The 16,903-nt window shown below is 34.6% G+C and overlaps 1 protein-coding gene across 1 annotated transcript in view; it reads left to right on the top strand.

Annotated features, from left to right (window-relative positions):
* FSTL5 (follistatin like 5) overlaps positions 1–16,903 on the top strand; it is a 710,646-nt gene that overhangs the window by 34,522 nt on the left and 659,221 nt on the right. The window contains exon 2 of the mRNA XM_046657076.1: positions 11,937–12,078. Within this exon, the coding sequence (XP_046513032.1) occupies positions 11,953–12,078 (126 nt within the window). The 5' untranslated portion in view covers positions 11,937–11,952. The remainder of the gene's footprint in view (positions 1–11,936; positions 12,079–16,903) is intronic.

The raw sequence follows: 16,903 nt of genomic DNA, 5'->3' as shown, positions 1-16,903 counted from the left end.
TTGTGTTGGGGAGGTGTTTTTTCTTAAACATTACAACTTTATCACAAACCATTAAACAATTCAATGAGTTATGTACATTGTGATTAAAAATTGTATACGTTATAATTAAAATTAAAAGTAAAGATTATATAATTAAAAATTTATTTTAAAAAATAAGTTCAGATGCCAAATTTGAGGCGAGGCTGTGTCCCCTGAGCTAAGTTCCCTCCAGGCTTTATATGCATTTCTGCCCCCTAAGAGTTGGCTTCATCTATTTTTGAGTTTTCTGTAAGACAATCAGTGGGCTGAGAAAAGCTTGTAGCTTGCTTTTTCAAAAAAAGTAATGAAATAAAAGAAACATTTAAGTGTGCTTGAGGGAAGTTTTGATAGATATTCCAGTCAGTATTTTCTTGGCTGCTCCCTGGGTGTTCAAGGACCCATTTTGCAATGGATTCCCTTATTAAAGAAACTTGAGAGGTATTTCTCTCAGCCTCCAGCCACCAGGAATCATTATGGTCATTTCTGGTTCTAATTCCATGAGAACAGAGGGAAGGAGACAAATTTTACCAGCCATCTTGAGCCCAGCCAGTTCTGTTGGGCACTTTACATTCATTACCTACAGAAGAAAAGTAATTGGAGAGTCATATTTGCTAAAAAAGAATATAATAATTGGTTGTCAGGGTTACTGTGAATTTTGCAGACTTACAAGGGTCCTGAAGCAGGACATCTGTGGGTTGGATGATGCTACTAAATTTTTGCTACTTGCCTTCAAAATAGAGACAGCATCTTGATGGAGTTATAGGTTAGCTCCAATTCTATGTAGTTAAATTCCATGTTGTAATTGTCCCTAAATTTAATTAGAAAGAGTCATCCCAAAATAAATCATTTGTCAGGTTCTTAGAGATCAGACTGGTACCTGTGCCTTGCCTTTATTTCCTTCTGGAAGAATTTGCTTCAAAAGATGTATAATCTAGAAAGTTGTTATGGATATGTCGCCTGGACTCACATGTCTAGTCTAGCCTACCTAAATTAGTGGATTTTGTGCTGATAGATTGTTATCAAGAACATGAAAGCACATGGTATACTTGTGCCTGGGGCACAGTAAATATTTAAGAAGTACTTTTTATTGTTAGATTATAAAACTTTATGTTACTGCTTTTTGTTTTTCTTCTTTCTTTCCAAACCTGACAAAATTCATTTAAAAAAAATCCAGACTTTATTTTTCAAATATGAAACACTGATATAAAATAAAATGTAAGTTCTCTTATGTCATTTTCTGAAAACTGGCTCAACTTTTGCTGTGTTTTTGGTTATGACTTGTATTTTGATCATTGGCCACCATTGGCCACGTAACTAGATGGAAGTGTTCTTGTTAATTCCTGTTAGGAATTTCTCGGGAAGTTTGAAATACTCTTGTCTGCTTTGGTTCAAATCGCCAGAAATGTGCTCGGCTTCAGTTGACTTAGCTGAAGTTTTTCTACATGCCTGGTTTACTCTCTGCTTTCCATATCTTCCATGAAAACAAGGAGGTTTTGATTCTGAGAAACTTTGTGAAATTCTCATAGGAGAACTACATAACTTTACCCTATTTTCTCTCTTTCCCTGGCACCTCAGGCCCAGGGTAGCCCAGAAGTCTCCTTTTGGGGAGACATGAGGTCATCCTGGAAAATATTCTGGGTCCCAATGACTTCTCCTAACTGTGGACTCCATCCTTGGGCTCTCTCCACACTTTCCTGAATATCAGCTAGAATACCTCTGAGACTCAGCTGACCTGAATGAATGGGCAAGTTCTCCCCATGGCATTTCAGTTTAAAATACAGAGGAAATTAAGTTGTTCCCTGTGCAGCACTTCGTTGTTAAACTGTGACAGATTTGTTTCCTTGTACAATAAATGTAGTCCCAGATTTAAAGAACATAGGCTGCTAGAAACCTTGGTGTGGAACAGGTTGAATTTAAAATCTGTCTGACATTGACAAAATTGCAATGATTTTTTTAATAGGAAATAAAATCTGTAACATTGTACCTTTGGGATTTTAGGCAGAGTCAATCCTAAGAGTTGCATTCTTCCTTAATTTACATTTTAAGTGCTCATCAAGGTAGGAGGCAATGAATTCAGAAGACAAAGCCTATAATGATTTTCTCTTCTCTTGAACCAGGGCAATATCTTCAAGGTCATATAATATATTATTATTTTTAAAATTTTAAAGCATCACTTTTTTCATGTTATATCAGGCAAAATTAATGCAGGTTAGATACAAAGTAGGGTAATGGTTATTTCACAGCAAACATATATGAAATTGCTAATCTTTAGCTAACATTTTGCAATGGGCAATAAGTTACATCCATAGTGTTTAGGAGAAAAAAAAATACTAAGACCAATGTGATTGGTTAGCTTTAGTTTGCATAATTACTTCCAGTTGGCACTTACTTTGAAAAGAATTAAGATGTTTTCTATAACTTTCGGTTTATATTAACATGACATATGAATGCTGTTCTTTAAGTTTTTCTTGAATATATTACTGGAAATAGACAGACAAAGAAAAAAGTGAACTTTATCATTCTGATTAAATTTTTCCTTTATGAATTTAACATACTAAACTGTGGTATATCAGCTTTAAGAGATAAGTGAGTGATGGAAAGTACAAAAAAAGACTTCAAAATGAAATCATGAGAATACTGTGTGATTGAAGCTAAAGAGAGAAAAGACCAAGTAAAAGCGGTCACCTCTCTAACAGCCATTTCAATCGACTGGTTGGGATAAACTGGGTTACAGTGGGTTGAGAACTGTAACCCATAGGAAGAAAAAGTGCCTGTTAGACCTCAGGTTTCTGTGAAAATAAGCTGCAACTCAAATTCAACATGTGAAATAAATTGCATACAAAAATATAGGAAGAATATTGCAGTCACTTCTTTTTTTGACCTTGTCACACAGTAGCCAGGTGGACATACAGTAGAGAAAAGCTAAGTGCAGCACACTGAGCTATATCACATTGTCCTGGCCATATTAGAACATGATTTTAACCAGTCATTTTCCACCGTGTTACACACTGCAGCTTTCAGCAACGTGAGAGACTGATGGTCCATTATGTGTGCATATCATCATATACAATCTAGAATGTTAAGATCAAATGTATCTTAAAAGAACTCAGTTTATGCATTGTGAAGAAGAAACTGACAGCAGATGATTTAATAAACTGTATACGAAGAATTGAATAAAGTTTATTTTTTAATACTATCTATTGAAAGTCATCATCAAAATGGACCTATGAAATTAATTTAATTTCAGGCTAAACATAATGCATCTTTTAACTATCGAATCATGAAAGTATTATAAAGTCAAGTCTAGGGACTTCTTTGGGAAGTTGAATATGAGTCGCTGTGTGTTGTGTTATCTTTTCTGCCTAAGTTTGAGGCACCAGTGTATACAATTTGAAGTCCAGCCTATTGTACAGTTATACAATTTAATGAAATCCCTTGGTTAAGTCAGCTAGACCCAAAGTTGTATTCTGTTTCACATTTGTCAAAGATGCTTTAAAAAATATATAACCTGTACAATATATAACCATCTCTATATAACTATAACTATAAACATTTATATGATTATATAACTATATCCACCACCAGTTTTATATATATACAAATATAAACATATATATGTTTTACATGTATTTATATATAAATCTTTATATATTTATATGAATAAATATACTTATATATAATATATAAAACTACTATATAACTACAGTTATATAAGCATAACTGTAACCATCTATATATAACTTTAACCATAACTATATATAACCGTCTTCCCAGTGAAGATCACTGAGATGGAACAAATGTAAAACCAAAACATTTTCCAAAAATTCTCCCTAAACTATATGATTCTGTAGAGATGGTGACTCTGATGTCCTTTCAGTTGGCATTCGGAAACCCTACTGAATCGCAAATACCAAGTTGTTTGGGCTCACAGAGATAGAGCTTCCAAACAGTGCCTTAGACACTAAAGCATTTGTACATGCGTGCCCCTTCTTTGCAGAATGAATGGATTCTAGTCAGGCGTGTTGAAGTATTTAAAACAAAAATACTGTATCTGGAATCAAGACAGCTGTATCCTAGGCCCACCTCTACTTTCCTCGTGAGCACACCTGTTATTCTCATTGGTCTCGTTTTCCTCACTTAGGAAAAGAAAGGGTTACGCTAGGTCTCTAATATGTTTTTCAGTTCTGTTATCCTGTGTTTTATGTTGTTCTTAATATTTTACTTTAAAAAATGTTTTAGTGCATGAGCGGGGTTAATATAACTGCAGCATAAACAGATTTACAAAGCAGAGATGGTTTTGGAAAACAAATATTTACAACCTAACATGCTCTTCATGATGTGGAATTTTCGTTTGTTTGAAGCAGAGTGCATGCATCTTTTAAAAAAATTAAATGGATTTCAGTGTGTATACTTTCTCTTAATGCAAGCTTAAATTATACATTTTACACTGCAGTGCCTCTAAAATGGCGATGAATATATTTTCTCTATATTTAGCTGCTTCTTTCAGCTTCAAATTAAGCTGGCTATTGAAAGGTATAATTGATTAGAGCCTCGACAGTTTTCTTCATCCAAATTAATGATTCAGATGTCATTGAAATAAAAGTTCCTTTTTCTTTGAAACAGTTAAATTAATTTCATGATCGTAATTCTCATTATTTAACGCTTATAATTCTATTCTTATCCAAGCTGTTAAGAAAAAAGTGTATGTGTTATAGTCGTCCAACATAGAGCATTATATTGAAGAGTTTTGGCCCCTTTCACAGTATGAACCAATAAAACATAGAATTAAGAACTGAGGCAATTTCCATGTTCGCTGGTGTTTCCATGTGCTGTTGAGAGACCCTTAGCAATGCAGTCTCAACATCAACATCACATAGCTGTTGCTCTGTTGTTATACCCGCATTTGTTTATCCTGTTTCTGCTCTTACCTTATCTAACGTGAATGTAAGTGAAAGATTCTCTCTTCCAGTAGCATTCAGTCTGAATAATTAGTTGTTTTTCTCCCTATGCCTACTTCTTGTATGTGCTGTCTCTTTATATCTGCATCATTATGTGTGTCTTAAGGTAGAATTATGACTGAACTATGGGCTAAATTTGATTGGCATCAACCTTGAGTTCAGATACCAGTTGTGACTATAGCCAGCCTTCTAAACATGAACACTTGATCAGTTTCTTTTTTTTTATATACTAGCTCAATATAAGCAATGATACCTTCAGAAAATATTTTGGATAATTAAATACCACAAATTACTACCCCAGTATGTCTAGTAGGATGTATATGGTCTGTTTCTCCTTTGTTGCTCTCTCTTATGGTTATACAACATGCAGGCAGTGACTCTTAATTTTTGTTTGGTTTTGTTTTCAAATGATGATTATTAGAATGAGTATTTGAAGACAGTACAATGTTTGGGAGGGTCCTTTGCTCTGATAAGGAGAATCCATTGCTGGATGGAGAGAATTCACTGCCCATAAGAAAACTGGATTCTTTGGAGAGTGTTTTTTCCTAAGAGAAATATTACATTTGAACTCAATCACATAGTTCAAAGTAGTGGGTGTGAAGTTAAAGTGGGTCAAAAGATGAAAATAGTTCTTACAACAGACTTGCCTCATGGGTGTAAAAGAAGTCTCTGTGGTCCTTCAATATCAGCTGGGCTGAGGAATGAAAAGATTGTCCATCCTTAAGAAGGGAGGCTTTTCCAAGGGAACTTCCCATTGAAAGCCTGGTTTTGATCTTGGTGTAAAAGAAAAGCTTTTCGTCATAACTGCAACTTGATTTCTAGATTGATTTCATAGTCAGTTTTAATGAATATTTTCCATTACATAAAGAATATTAAGAATCTGTTAATGTATACCTACTATTTCAAATTAATTACTTATCACCATTAATTTATTCATTCATTTATTTATCCAAAACATATTTATTGAGTTCATGGTATATGCCAGGTACTGCTCTAATTCATACAAGTGATTAACAAAGTCTTGTCTTTATGGAGCTAACATTCTGGTTGGATACAGAGAATAAACAAGCCAACCAATAAAAATATACCATATCCAATGATGATCAGAGTTGTGGCTTCCAGTTATTTCATTCCAAAGAAAATTTTCTATCATTTTTTTCTGAAATTATCATTTTACTATTTTCATTTTTGCTACCCCTTAGAAGCATTTATTTGTTTATTTTAGCTAAACTTGCCTGAAGGCTTAGCCTTTAGACCTCTTCTCCTCTCTAAGGTCTTCCCATCTCATGCCTAGATTAGATAACATATAAATGTTAAGAATCTGAACATGTATTTCTAGTCCATACCTCTTTGCTGAATTCCAGGTTCCTATGTCTCAAGGCCTATATAATATCTCCAGTTGGACTCCCAAAAGGCATCTCAGAAAAGGAATCATAATTTTCTCTCTCAAACCTGTTCTTTCCCATATCCTCTCCAGATCAATAAATGTACTCAGAAGGAATAATCTTGTACAGGTGCTAGACTATATAGGGTCTTAAATTTCTTCTTACATATGGGACCCAAGTAATGCAATCGGTTTTGCTTAGCTTAATCAGTATGACACAGGGTAATCTAGCAGTCAGTTTTCCTGTCTTACAGAATTATAGGATACCAAAAGGGAAAAGGCACTAGTGATCATTTAGGCCACCTTCCTGTTATAGAACAGAGTGAAGAGAGGTCTGTGGAAATTAAGAAACTTGCTAGATTGTGACAGAGCCAGTTTAGTGTACTTCTTCTTCTTCTTCTTCTTCTTTTTTTTGATGAAGAAGATTGGCCCTGACCGAACATCTGTGCTAGTCTTCCTCTATTTTGTATGTGGAGTCATCATAGCATGGCTTGATGAGAGATGTGTAGGTCTGTGCCTGGCATCCGAACTGAAAACCCCAGGCCACAGAAGCAGAGGGCTTGAACTTAACCATCAGGCCACTGGGCCAGCCCCTAATGTACTTCTTTTTTTAATCCATATAAGGATATTATCCTTTCTTTAATCAATAACTATTTATGAAAAGGTGAAAAGATACATGAGCGAGACATGTCAAAATTGCAGCAGAGAGAGTCAAAGCCCCTGTGAAATTGACAGGGAAGTTTTCACAAAGGAAGGGACTGGAACTTTCTCTTGAAGGCCTATAGTAGTTTTCCAGGATGGAGTGAAAGACAGTGAGGGCACTCCAGGTGAAACTCTCAGGATACTTGATGTCTCTGTAACATTTGATAATGATGGACATTTGCTTCACCTTGCCATTCTTTTCATTCGTAGACAGGATACCACAGTCTCCTTCCCCATCTCAAATGCTGCATTTTGTTCCTAATGCAATCCTTTAACATTCTTTGTTCGTTTTCCTAAGTGATTAGAAGTGAGACTCTAGAGAATGTGTAAACAAATCAAAATCCCTCAAATTTGAGCCTACTAAATAATGTAACGACTCTAAATCCTACCACCATAAGCAATACGGCATGTTATGCCATATGGTGAAAAGAATAGTTTGATTCAGAGAAAAATATTATTCTTTGAAGAAAAGAAACGTCTGTCCATGCCTCTTACCATTTTCAAGTCTAACTTTGTTAAATCCAATGTTAGGCAGATACTTTTTAGATACATATGCAGTTTGTTTTCTCTTGGTTAGTAATGAGGTCGTCTTCTGGTGCCTCCATATAAATGTTGAGGTTACAGGGAAAAGCCATAGGATCATCATTGCACAATCTGTTCCAGCTGGTTTGTTTTAGTCACTTGCTTTTCAGTGTTCTTACTGAGCTGTCAACAAACTGCCAATTAATTATGAAAACCTAACAGGTTGTCAGAGTTGCTATGCTGAGAACATGAGATTGCGAGTCAGTATATCATGGGATCGATTACTGCTGATTTACAAACAATTTCCAGAACAGCTTCTGGATGAATGAACTTTTAAAGATATAATAATGACATCTTTGGAATCTGCAGCTGAAGAAAAATAAGAGGATGATAATTATTTTCTCAGCATCCATCAAGACGAGCCATCTTTTTGTTTAAGTTGCTATTTCATAGCTAAATAATTGGATTCAATTGTTTTTCTTAGTAATAAACTCTTACAAGTAGCCATTCACAGATGATAAACACAGAAACCAGTCTTTGTCCTTTGTCTTGTCTAATACTGCACTGCTGAGCTCAGATACCTATCTGTAACAGAAATCAGAGTTCTCCTAAAAAAGTTATCTGACTTTTAATATTAGTTCTGTTTCACTTTATCTGTGATGCCAAGTAAATCACTCCAGTTGTATGATAACTTTTGCCAAGATAAAGCATTTCTACTTATATTTTTGTACAACTCGGTATTATTAAGAAATTTTAAACTTGAAAACCACAGGGCTATCAATTAAAAAAATTTCATCATGGTTAATAATATTAGAGAAGTAGATTAAAATAGTGCAAATCAGTTGCATGCATTGAGCTGAAGACTTACATGCTGACTTATTTTTATCAGCTTTTAATGGAATTTCTTAAAGCAGATATTCCTATCCTATTGTCTTTTGGCAGAGAAAATATTTCAAGAGATTGCTGATCTAATTATCAATGTGTGGAAATTTATTCACCCAAGATTTATGAGAATTTTGGTCATTTATTAAAAGTTAATTATTCATTTGCTCTATGTTTTATAGTATATGAAATATTTGCAGCCATGTGGAATATGTGTGGTGTGTGTGTGACAGAGAGAGAGAGAGAAAGAGAAAGAAACAGAAAGAGAGAGAGGGAGAGAGGGAGGGGAAAAGACAGAGGAGAGAGAAAGAGAAACCCTTAAATGAGGACTTTTAGGAAATGGATGGCCTCACCTCTACCCAGAGTTATGAGGGACAAGGTTGTTGCCATGCCTCTACCCTCCCTCTCCTGATTGACAACAGAATGAGACTAGTATTCAGAGCCATGAGAAAATATCCCTTCCTCTGAACTGATCCTGTTTGCTTTATTCTTGGGCTCTATGTTGGATTTAAAATATTCCATCCAGTTGTCTTATAAACAAATATTTACCTCTGAGAGAAAGATTAGCCTATACATCAAAATGACAGCAAAGGGATGGATTGCAAATGAAAATATTTAGTTTTCTCAGGTTAGTTTTCAGATGTTTTGTAGCAGTAGTGGAAATAGGAATTGTATTCAATGCTGTCAGGATTTAGGAAAACACGATCTTTCTTTTACCCTTGAATGTGGGATGACATTCATTTAATGTCTAGTAGGTGCCAGGCAATTTGCTAGGTCCAGATGATATCATACTGAAAAAAAAATAAAAACAGGAAAAACACACCCCAGATCCCTGTATTCATGAAGTTTGAAGGAGAAGACAGTTATATAATCTGGTGAAGAAGGCCAACATTATTCAAGAAATCATATTAATGATGTATAATTTAAAGAAGATGCCCTGAAATGAAGGAAAATTGATCTATGAGAGTGAATTAACTAAGAAATGTAACTCACACTTGGTGTTATGGGGAAGGATTCTTAAAGGATATGTTTGGCATGTCCTTGGGTGATAAATGGGGGAAAAAGTAGTATATTTCAAGTGGAGGAAATAGTGTACAAAAGCGTTGTAGTAGGAATGGACAAAAGAAGTTCAAAGAACTCAACAAAAATTAGTGTGGCCAGGGGCTGGCCCAGTGGTACACTGGTTAACTTTGGGTGCCCTGCTCCAGCAGCCCAGGATTCACTGGTTTGGATCCCAGGCATGGACCTACACAGCACTCATCAAGCCATGCTGTGGCGGCTTCCCACATACAAAATAGAGGAACATTAGTACATATTACCTCAGGAACAATCTTCCTCAAGCAAAAAGAAGAAAAAATAGTGTGGCAGGAGAGAAGAAGAGAAATTGAGAAGAAGAGAAAGATATGCAGAACCTAGACTCTGTGGGAACTTGTAGGCTATGTCAGTGATCTTTTTTTTTTTTATGTTCAGGGTAAATGAGTATATCCTCAAATTATTAGCAAGGGCAAATACATCATGATGTTTGGATTTGATGTGATCCTTATGGCAGTTTGTGGAGAATGGATTGAAGGTGCACATGCACAAATCTGGAAGACTAGTAAAGATGTGATTGGGGCAGCTTAGGGAAGAACTAGTGCTGATGGCTTGAACTAGAGTCGTGACAGTAGATTTGGAAAGGAACTCATGTTTGGGAGATATATTTTGAAGGTAGAAGTAACAGAACTTAGTGATAGATTTAATATGAATGTTCAGGGAAATAAAGATGTCAAGGATGTCTCCTGTGTTTCCTGCTTGAGTAAATGGATGAATGAAAATCTGGGGAAGAGTGACTTGATATGTGGGGGTTTGTATACTATGAGGAGTCGCTTTCAAAACACGAAGGTGGAGATGTTAAGTAGGCTGGCTATACCAATCTGGAGTTTGGATGGAAAGAATACATATATTTAAAACCATACACAATGTTGAAGTAACCAGGCTGAGTGAATGGAGTAGGAAAGTGGCTAGCAATGAGATTGGATAAAATATAATATGTCGTGGCAAAGGAGTAGGATGAACTTGCAAAAGGACTGAGAAGTAGTTTTCACAAATCCTACAGAAACAGAAGAGAGAGATCATAGACACCAAGTAAGGAAGCCATTTCTTGAAAAAAGAAATGTTATTTTTAAAGAGTGATGAGAATAGAAACATGATTGAAGTGGGCTAGGGTCAGAAAATGAATAGAATGAGATGTACGACTCTTTCAGAAAATTTACAAAGTAGAGGAAAGAAATTATCTTCAAACATGGGTGATTTGGGTACGTTTAGGATGGAAGAAAATAACTGAGAGAGAGTTTAAAATACAGTAAATAGTAGGGTCAATCAATTGGTTAAGCTTCTCAAGAAGTAAGATGTACAGATTAGCTTAGGAGGATAAAGAACTCCTATGTTGTCACAATAGGGACGGAGATGTGTTGGTGACAGTGGTCAAGTGGAATATAGTTGAATGCAAAGCATAGATTTGTTTGTTTGGGAAAGGACTTAGCATTCATATAATAATAAATTTATGCCATTTTACAATTTTTCTGATATATCCAAAAACATAGAGCAGTGGAAAGAGTCTTAGGAATTTTAGTTTAAAGCACTTATAAAGCAATTTTCTAGGAAGTGCCTTTCAGATACTATTGGGAAAATGCATCCATAACTCAATATAACCCATCTGCATAATTTCTGTTGTACCTCAGTTTAAGTACCTACCATAGAAGGCTAGTTTATCAACCTCTCACCAATCTTTACCAGTGAATTATAATAGCTATAGTTTATTAAGCATTATTCATCAAACATACTTAAAGAGGAATTCAAGATTTATAAATATGTTGATAATTATATTCTACACAGGTGCTTCAAAAATTAGATATTGGGCCGGCCATGTGTCACAGCAGTTAAGTTTACACATTCTGCTTCTCTGCAGCCCAGGGTTCACCGATTCGGATCCCGGGTGGGGACATGGCACTGCTTGGCAAAAAGCCATGCTGTGGTAGGCGTCCCACTATAAAGTAGAGGAAGATGGGTGTGAATGTTGGCTCAGGGCCAGTCTTCCTCAGCAAAAAGAGGAGGATTGGCAGTAGTTAGCTCAGGGCTAATCTTTCTCAAAAAAAAAAAAAAAATTAGATTTGGTTTAATGTTTTCTTTTTTTTATTTTCTTTCAACCTGTTTTTATTAATCTTTTCCTCAATATATTTTTGTTGTCCTCTATATTTCTATTTATTAATGTTGTGTAAGGCTTGCTGAGTTAAAAACAAAACAGTATTTGTTATGATCAAGGGTATCATAATCTTATTTGCAGATGTTTGTCTATTATGGATTCATTTGGCAATTGCCAGCAAGTTTTGATTACATCTATGAAGACTTCTTTGTGCTAGTAAATATTTCTTGATACATTTCTTAAATACATAATGCCTTTTTCTGATTGCTTTTAATGTTAATTTTCACAGGTGAAAAGCAATAAGGATGTTTAAGTGCTGGTCAGCTATTTTGGTTCTTGGATTCGTTTTTCTGGGGTCAGAAGGAAGGCCGACCAAAGAAGCCGGGTTTGGCCTTAAATCCTATCAACCTCTAATAAGATTGCGACACAAGGTACAGTCACGATTCTGAATTTTATCACAGTGCCTAGCAGTGATAGACTAAACTATTAGTTATCTGGTTTATTATTCACTTAGGAGCACTTATTGTAGGATATGCTGTCAGAATGTAATTTCTAAATAGAAAATGCAAATTTTAAAACATGAAATGGTAGTAATTTTGGAAATTTACAATTTTAGGAATTAAATACTTCTTGACAAATATAGAGATAGCTCATTAAAAAAATATCAAAGTTTACATGAAGCAATAGCAATGGATGTGTAAAAATAAGTCAATACGTTACGATCTAATCAATCAGGTAGTTTCTATTATTTCCATTGGTTTGCAATATTTTAAACTAAAACAGAAGTGTTAAATTCTTAAACTTGCCATAAAGATACACAGAAAGGATGTCTATACCATCTGGAGATATATAGGTTGGCAAAGTATTAGTTTTTGTAGAAATCATGAAACAGTAATTTCATCAAAAATCATAATTTTGAGTTGTCTAATATTGGGGAAATACTTCACTTCTTTATGTTAAGTATTTTCAAGTATAAAATAATTTGACATTTAGGCATACTATAAATTATATATATTACATACTTTTAATAGATTAAGCTACTGCTTTTATTTTAATAATAGATCATGATACTGCAAACAACATACTCAAGCAACTTTTTATCCAAATAGAAGTTTATAATACGTTTTGGTTTGGTTAGAAAAAAGATAAAATATAATATGCTGATTATGGGAAAAAATATATATTTTGAAATTTCTTATGCTTCTTATCTTTAAAAAATGCTTTTGAAAAAAATGAATATATTTATTTTCTCCCATATGTTCAATACATGCTATTGGCATTTACATCGCATATATTTTTGCTGAAACCCTTTCATAATATTGTAGTATTTTGATAAAATAGCTAACTTTTATTGGGATTTTTATGTGCCAGACACTATGCTAAGCCCCTAAATGTATTATTTTATTTAATCTTCAAAATAATCATATGAAGATGTACCTATTTTCATTTTATAGATGAGAAATCAAAATTCTTAGAAATATTGAGATTTTCTGAATGTAATGGTTATTAAATATATTAGTTACCTAGTGATAACATGCAGGATAGGTTTGATAACCAGAAAAAAGAAAATAAGTAAAATATAAAAATATACTTCAATGTCAAAAATAACTGTAGAAATTCAGTCACTTATAAAAGTAAATAAGTTCTTAAAGTTTCTAATCTGGGTAAATGCAATTGGAGAATTGGCCTTGTTCCACTATCTTTCAATTATTGTTTGTGTCCCCTACCTCATGACTAACATTCAATTTTATCTCAGCCCAAAGCTTAGAAATAATACTTTCTTTATGAAGACTCTCAAAACGCATTATTAATACAACATATTGGCTCATACTGTTACAAATCCAGTGAATATTTATTCTTTGCTGTTTGTCTACCCTAAGTTATGTGTCTCGAGGTCAGAAACTATGCTTTTAATCATTTCTTTCCCGGTGCCATGAACACAGTCGATAGTGTCTAATTGAATCGATTGCAGAAAAATGACAGGTAGATTGCGTGATTATGCTTTTTTGATTGTTCCTCTGCTCAATATAATACCACAGGTTTTTATGTGTTAATGTACATTTATAAACAATTTTGAATTAAATTTCGATGTTGGAGATGAATTGCTTATCATGCATTGCTGTGAGATTTATTAAACCTTTAAAGAAAAGAAACAACACGATGAGTTAAACCTGTTTTAGAAACATTAATACCCACCAAAAATGATCAGTCATCTCCCAATCTTTTCCATCTCTGTGAGTCTTTACTAATAGTTAGAAGTAATACGTGATTGCTGGTATTTAAAAGCAGAGAGGCAGAGAATGTCATGGTAACATCTAATTTTCAAATGACTTGGGACAGAGGTGAAATTAAGCTATAAAAGGCATTTTGTGAGTGAGTGTATGTGTGTGTGTGTGCATGAAAGAGTGTATTTGACAGGAGTAAAGAAGTACCCTGAGTTGTTTCAGTCCCTGCAAATGCCCCACCAGATACTTTCCACTTGCTGTCAACCTCCCACTAGACCACCATTCCTTCCCCAAGACCTTGAAGATTAATCTCATTATAGGCTTTATTTTTGTTTATGTCAGCCATTATTAGGATCCCAGGAATAGTTATCTGGTCATCTTTTTTCCACTGATTTCTATTCCAGTTAGGCTCATATGCTACTTCATTGGTGAGGCTCTCCCAAACCCTAATTGAAGAGGAAACAACCATATACATTCCCTAGCTCCCCTTTTTGATTTATTCTCATCCATAGAACTCATCACGATTTGTCAAGATATATATTTCTCTTATGTATTAGTTTGTCAACTATTTCCTTCCATTGTGGTGTAAGCTACTATTCGCCTTGGTTTACAGCAGCACCAAGAACAGTATTTGACACATGGTAAACATCCAACAAATATATGTGGAATGAATGACTCCATCTGCTGACTAGAATAAGACTGAAATCAAGATGATATATATATATATAATTGTATTATATAGTTAATTATAATTAGTAATAAAATAAATAGGTATAATTTCCCTTTCTGTCATTTTATCAGAGTAAAATAAACACAGTAATACTTAATGAAGTTTTTAAACTGAAGTATCTTGATAGCATTGCATAAATTAATTTCCTCTTATTTGTTATTTTTTAACCTAAGTAGTTTTATTTAAATTGCAAAGAATATAAATATATTTCTCTAAGACTGAGGAAATGGATAAGGAGATTTTCTATTTGGATTAGGTTTCACTAATATTAAATATTAGTTATTGACTAGAAAACTATAAAATAAATATTAGATACAATAGATTTTGAATTCTGACTAGCCCTTTTCCACATTTCCCCAGAGAAGGGTCAGTACTTTGAATTTGAACAAATATGTGTATAGAACTCATTTTTACTAAATATTTGTGTTTCAATTCTATAATGAATCCCGTTTTGGGAGCAAAAAGTGGAATGTGAGACTTTTTTTGGTCAGATTACATGGAAATATGGTAGATCTAAATATAATTATATACAAACATACGTATGTCATTTAAAACTGTGTGTACATATAAATGCGATTGAAAATATATTTTTCTGTGTCTCAAGATAAAAATGAATAACACAAAGCTGGCCCCATGGCATAGTTGTTAAGTTCAGCATGCTCTGCTTTGGCAGTCTGGGTTTGTGGGTTTGACTCCCAGGCACAGACCTATACTGCTCATCAGGCTTGTGTGGCAGCAACCCGAATACAAAATAGAAGAAGATTGGCACAGATGTTAGCTCAGGGTAAATCTTCCTCAGGGAAAAAAAAATGAGTAACACATAAATCCATAATACTAATTATACAAATCTTAATTATAGTCCACATTATGTGTCTAAGGGAGCTCATCACGTTTCATCCAATGTATTTATCTGACAAGCGTTTATGGAACATGAAATGGAAGAATCCGTTAGCACTTTAGACACGTAAAATATAATTACCAAATTCGAATCCAAAAAGTGGGTCTTTTATTTACTACTTTAAAATAAAAATTGCACAGTTATATTGTGCTACCTGCTTTCATATACATTAATTGTTATAATTTAATTCTACAATAATCCTGAGATGCAGGGAGTATTATTCCCATTTATCCAAATGATATTCTTAAAGCCCAGAGAAGTAAAATAACTTTCCTAAGGACAAGCGAGGGGAACAGACAGAATCAGTGAGATCAATAAGAGGAGATAAAAGCAAAGGTAGGCCAGTGATGGGGGAAAAGGACTAGAAAAAAATAAATGTGACGATAGTAGTGAACCAACGTGACACTGACCTCAAGGAGAAACATCTGATGTTCTTTCAGGTTGCTCCTCCTGTCCCTGCATAAGCACAACCATGGTATTCCCATACCTATTTCTTGGCCAGACTCAAATGAGTGTCTTCTCCTGAAGGTTGCAGTAGCCCTGGTTTAGGCCAGTCTCCCAGTGAAGACTCACTAGGAAGCAATAGGTACCACATTAGCTGCTGTCTGTAGCTGGGCGTCGAGCAGATTGTAGTGACTATTGATGGCCATGTGCATTTGTGAGAAAGTTCCTTGATGTTTCCCAAATTTTGAGCCAGTCTCCAGAATTGGTGTGTTCAGAGCAGCCCATACAGAATGTAACAGTGTCACCAGGCATTGACCGTATACCAAGTACTCTGTTAGCTTTATTCTATACACTGGGTCATTTAATTACATGAATATTCTCATGTGGTAACTGGTTTTATTGCTGGAGTCCACAAATGTTTAGTATCACATACCTAGAAAGTTAGAAAGCAGGGTTTAAGACTTAGTACACAGAGTCTAAATAACTTAATGCAGGTTACACAATGAGTACTTTTTGTAGTAATTTGGCCTGTGTGCCATATATTTCATATTCTTTCCCCATCTTGATCACATGGTAGCAAGGTCATGTCTTGGTCCCTTTGTGGATGGATGGGATTATGTGTCTAGTTCTGGCCAATGAGTTGTGAGAAGTGCCATTGAATGCATCTGGTCTGAACATTTGATTACAATTGTAAAATCTTCCAGAATTCTCTTTTTCCTCTAGCATGGCAAGCAGCATCTGTTCAAGGTGGTGACTACTTAATCATCCCAAGTGTCTAAACAACTAGGATGAGTAAAACACCCAGGCAGTTAGTGTTTGTCTTGAAATGTGAAGTGAGGGGAAAAAAAAACTTTTGTTCTAAACCACTGAGATTTGAGAGTTATTTGTTATCCCAGCATAACCATAGTCTATCTTCACCAATAAAGACAGAACTAGAACTTCAACTCATATCATTTAAC

The sequence above is a fragment of the Equus quagga genome, chromosome 3, assembly GCF_021613505.1.
Source record: "Equus quagga isolate Etosha38 chromosome 3, UCLA_HA_Equagga_1.0, whole genome shotgun sequence".
Lineage (NCBI taxonomy): Eukaryota > Metazoa > Chordata > Mammalia > Perissodactyla > Equidae > Equus > Equus quagga.
This window is presented reverse-complemented; position numbering and strand designations above follow the sequence as displayed.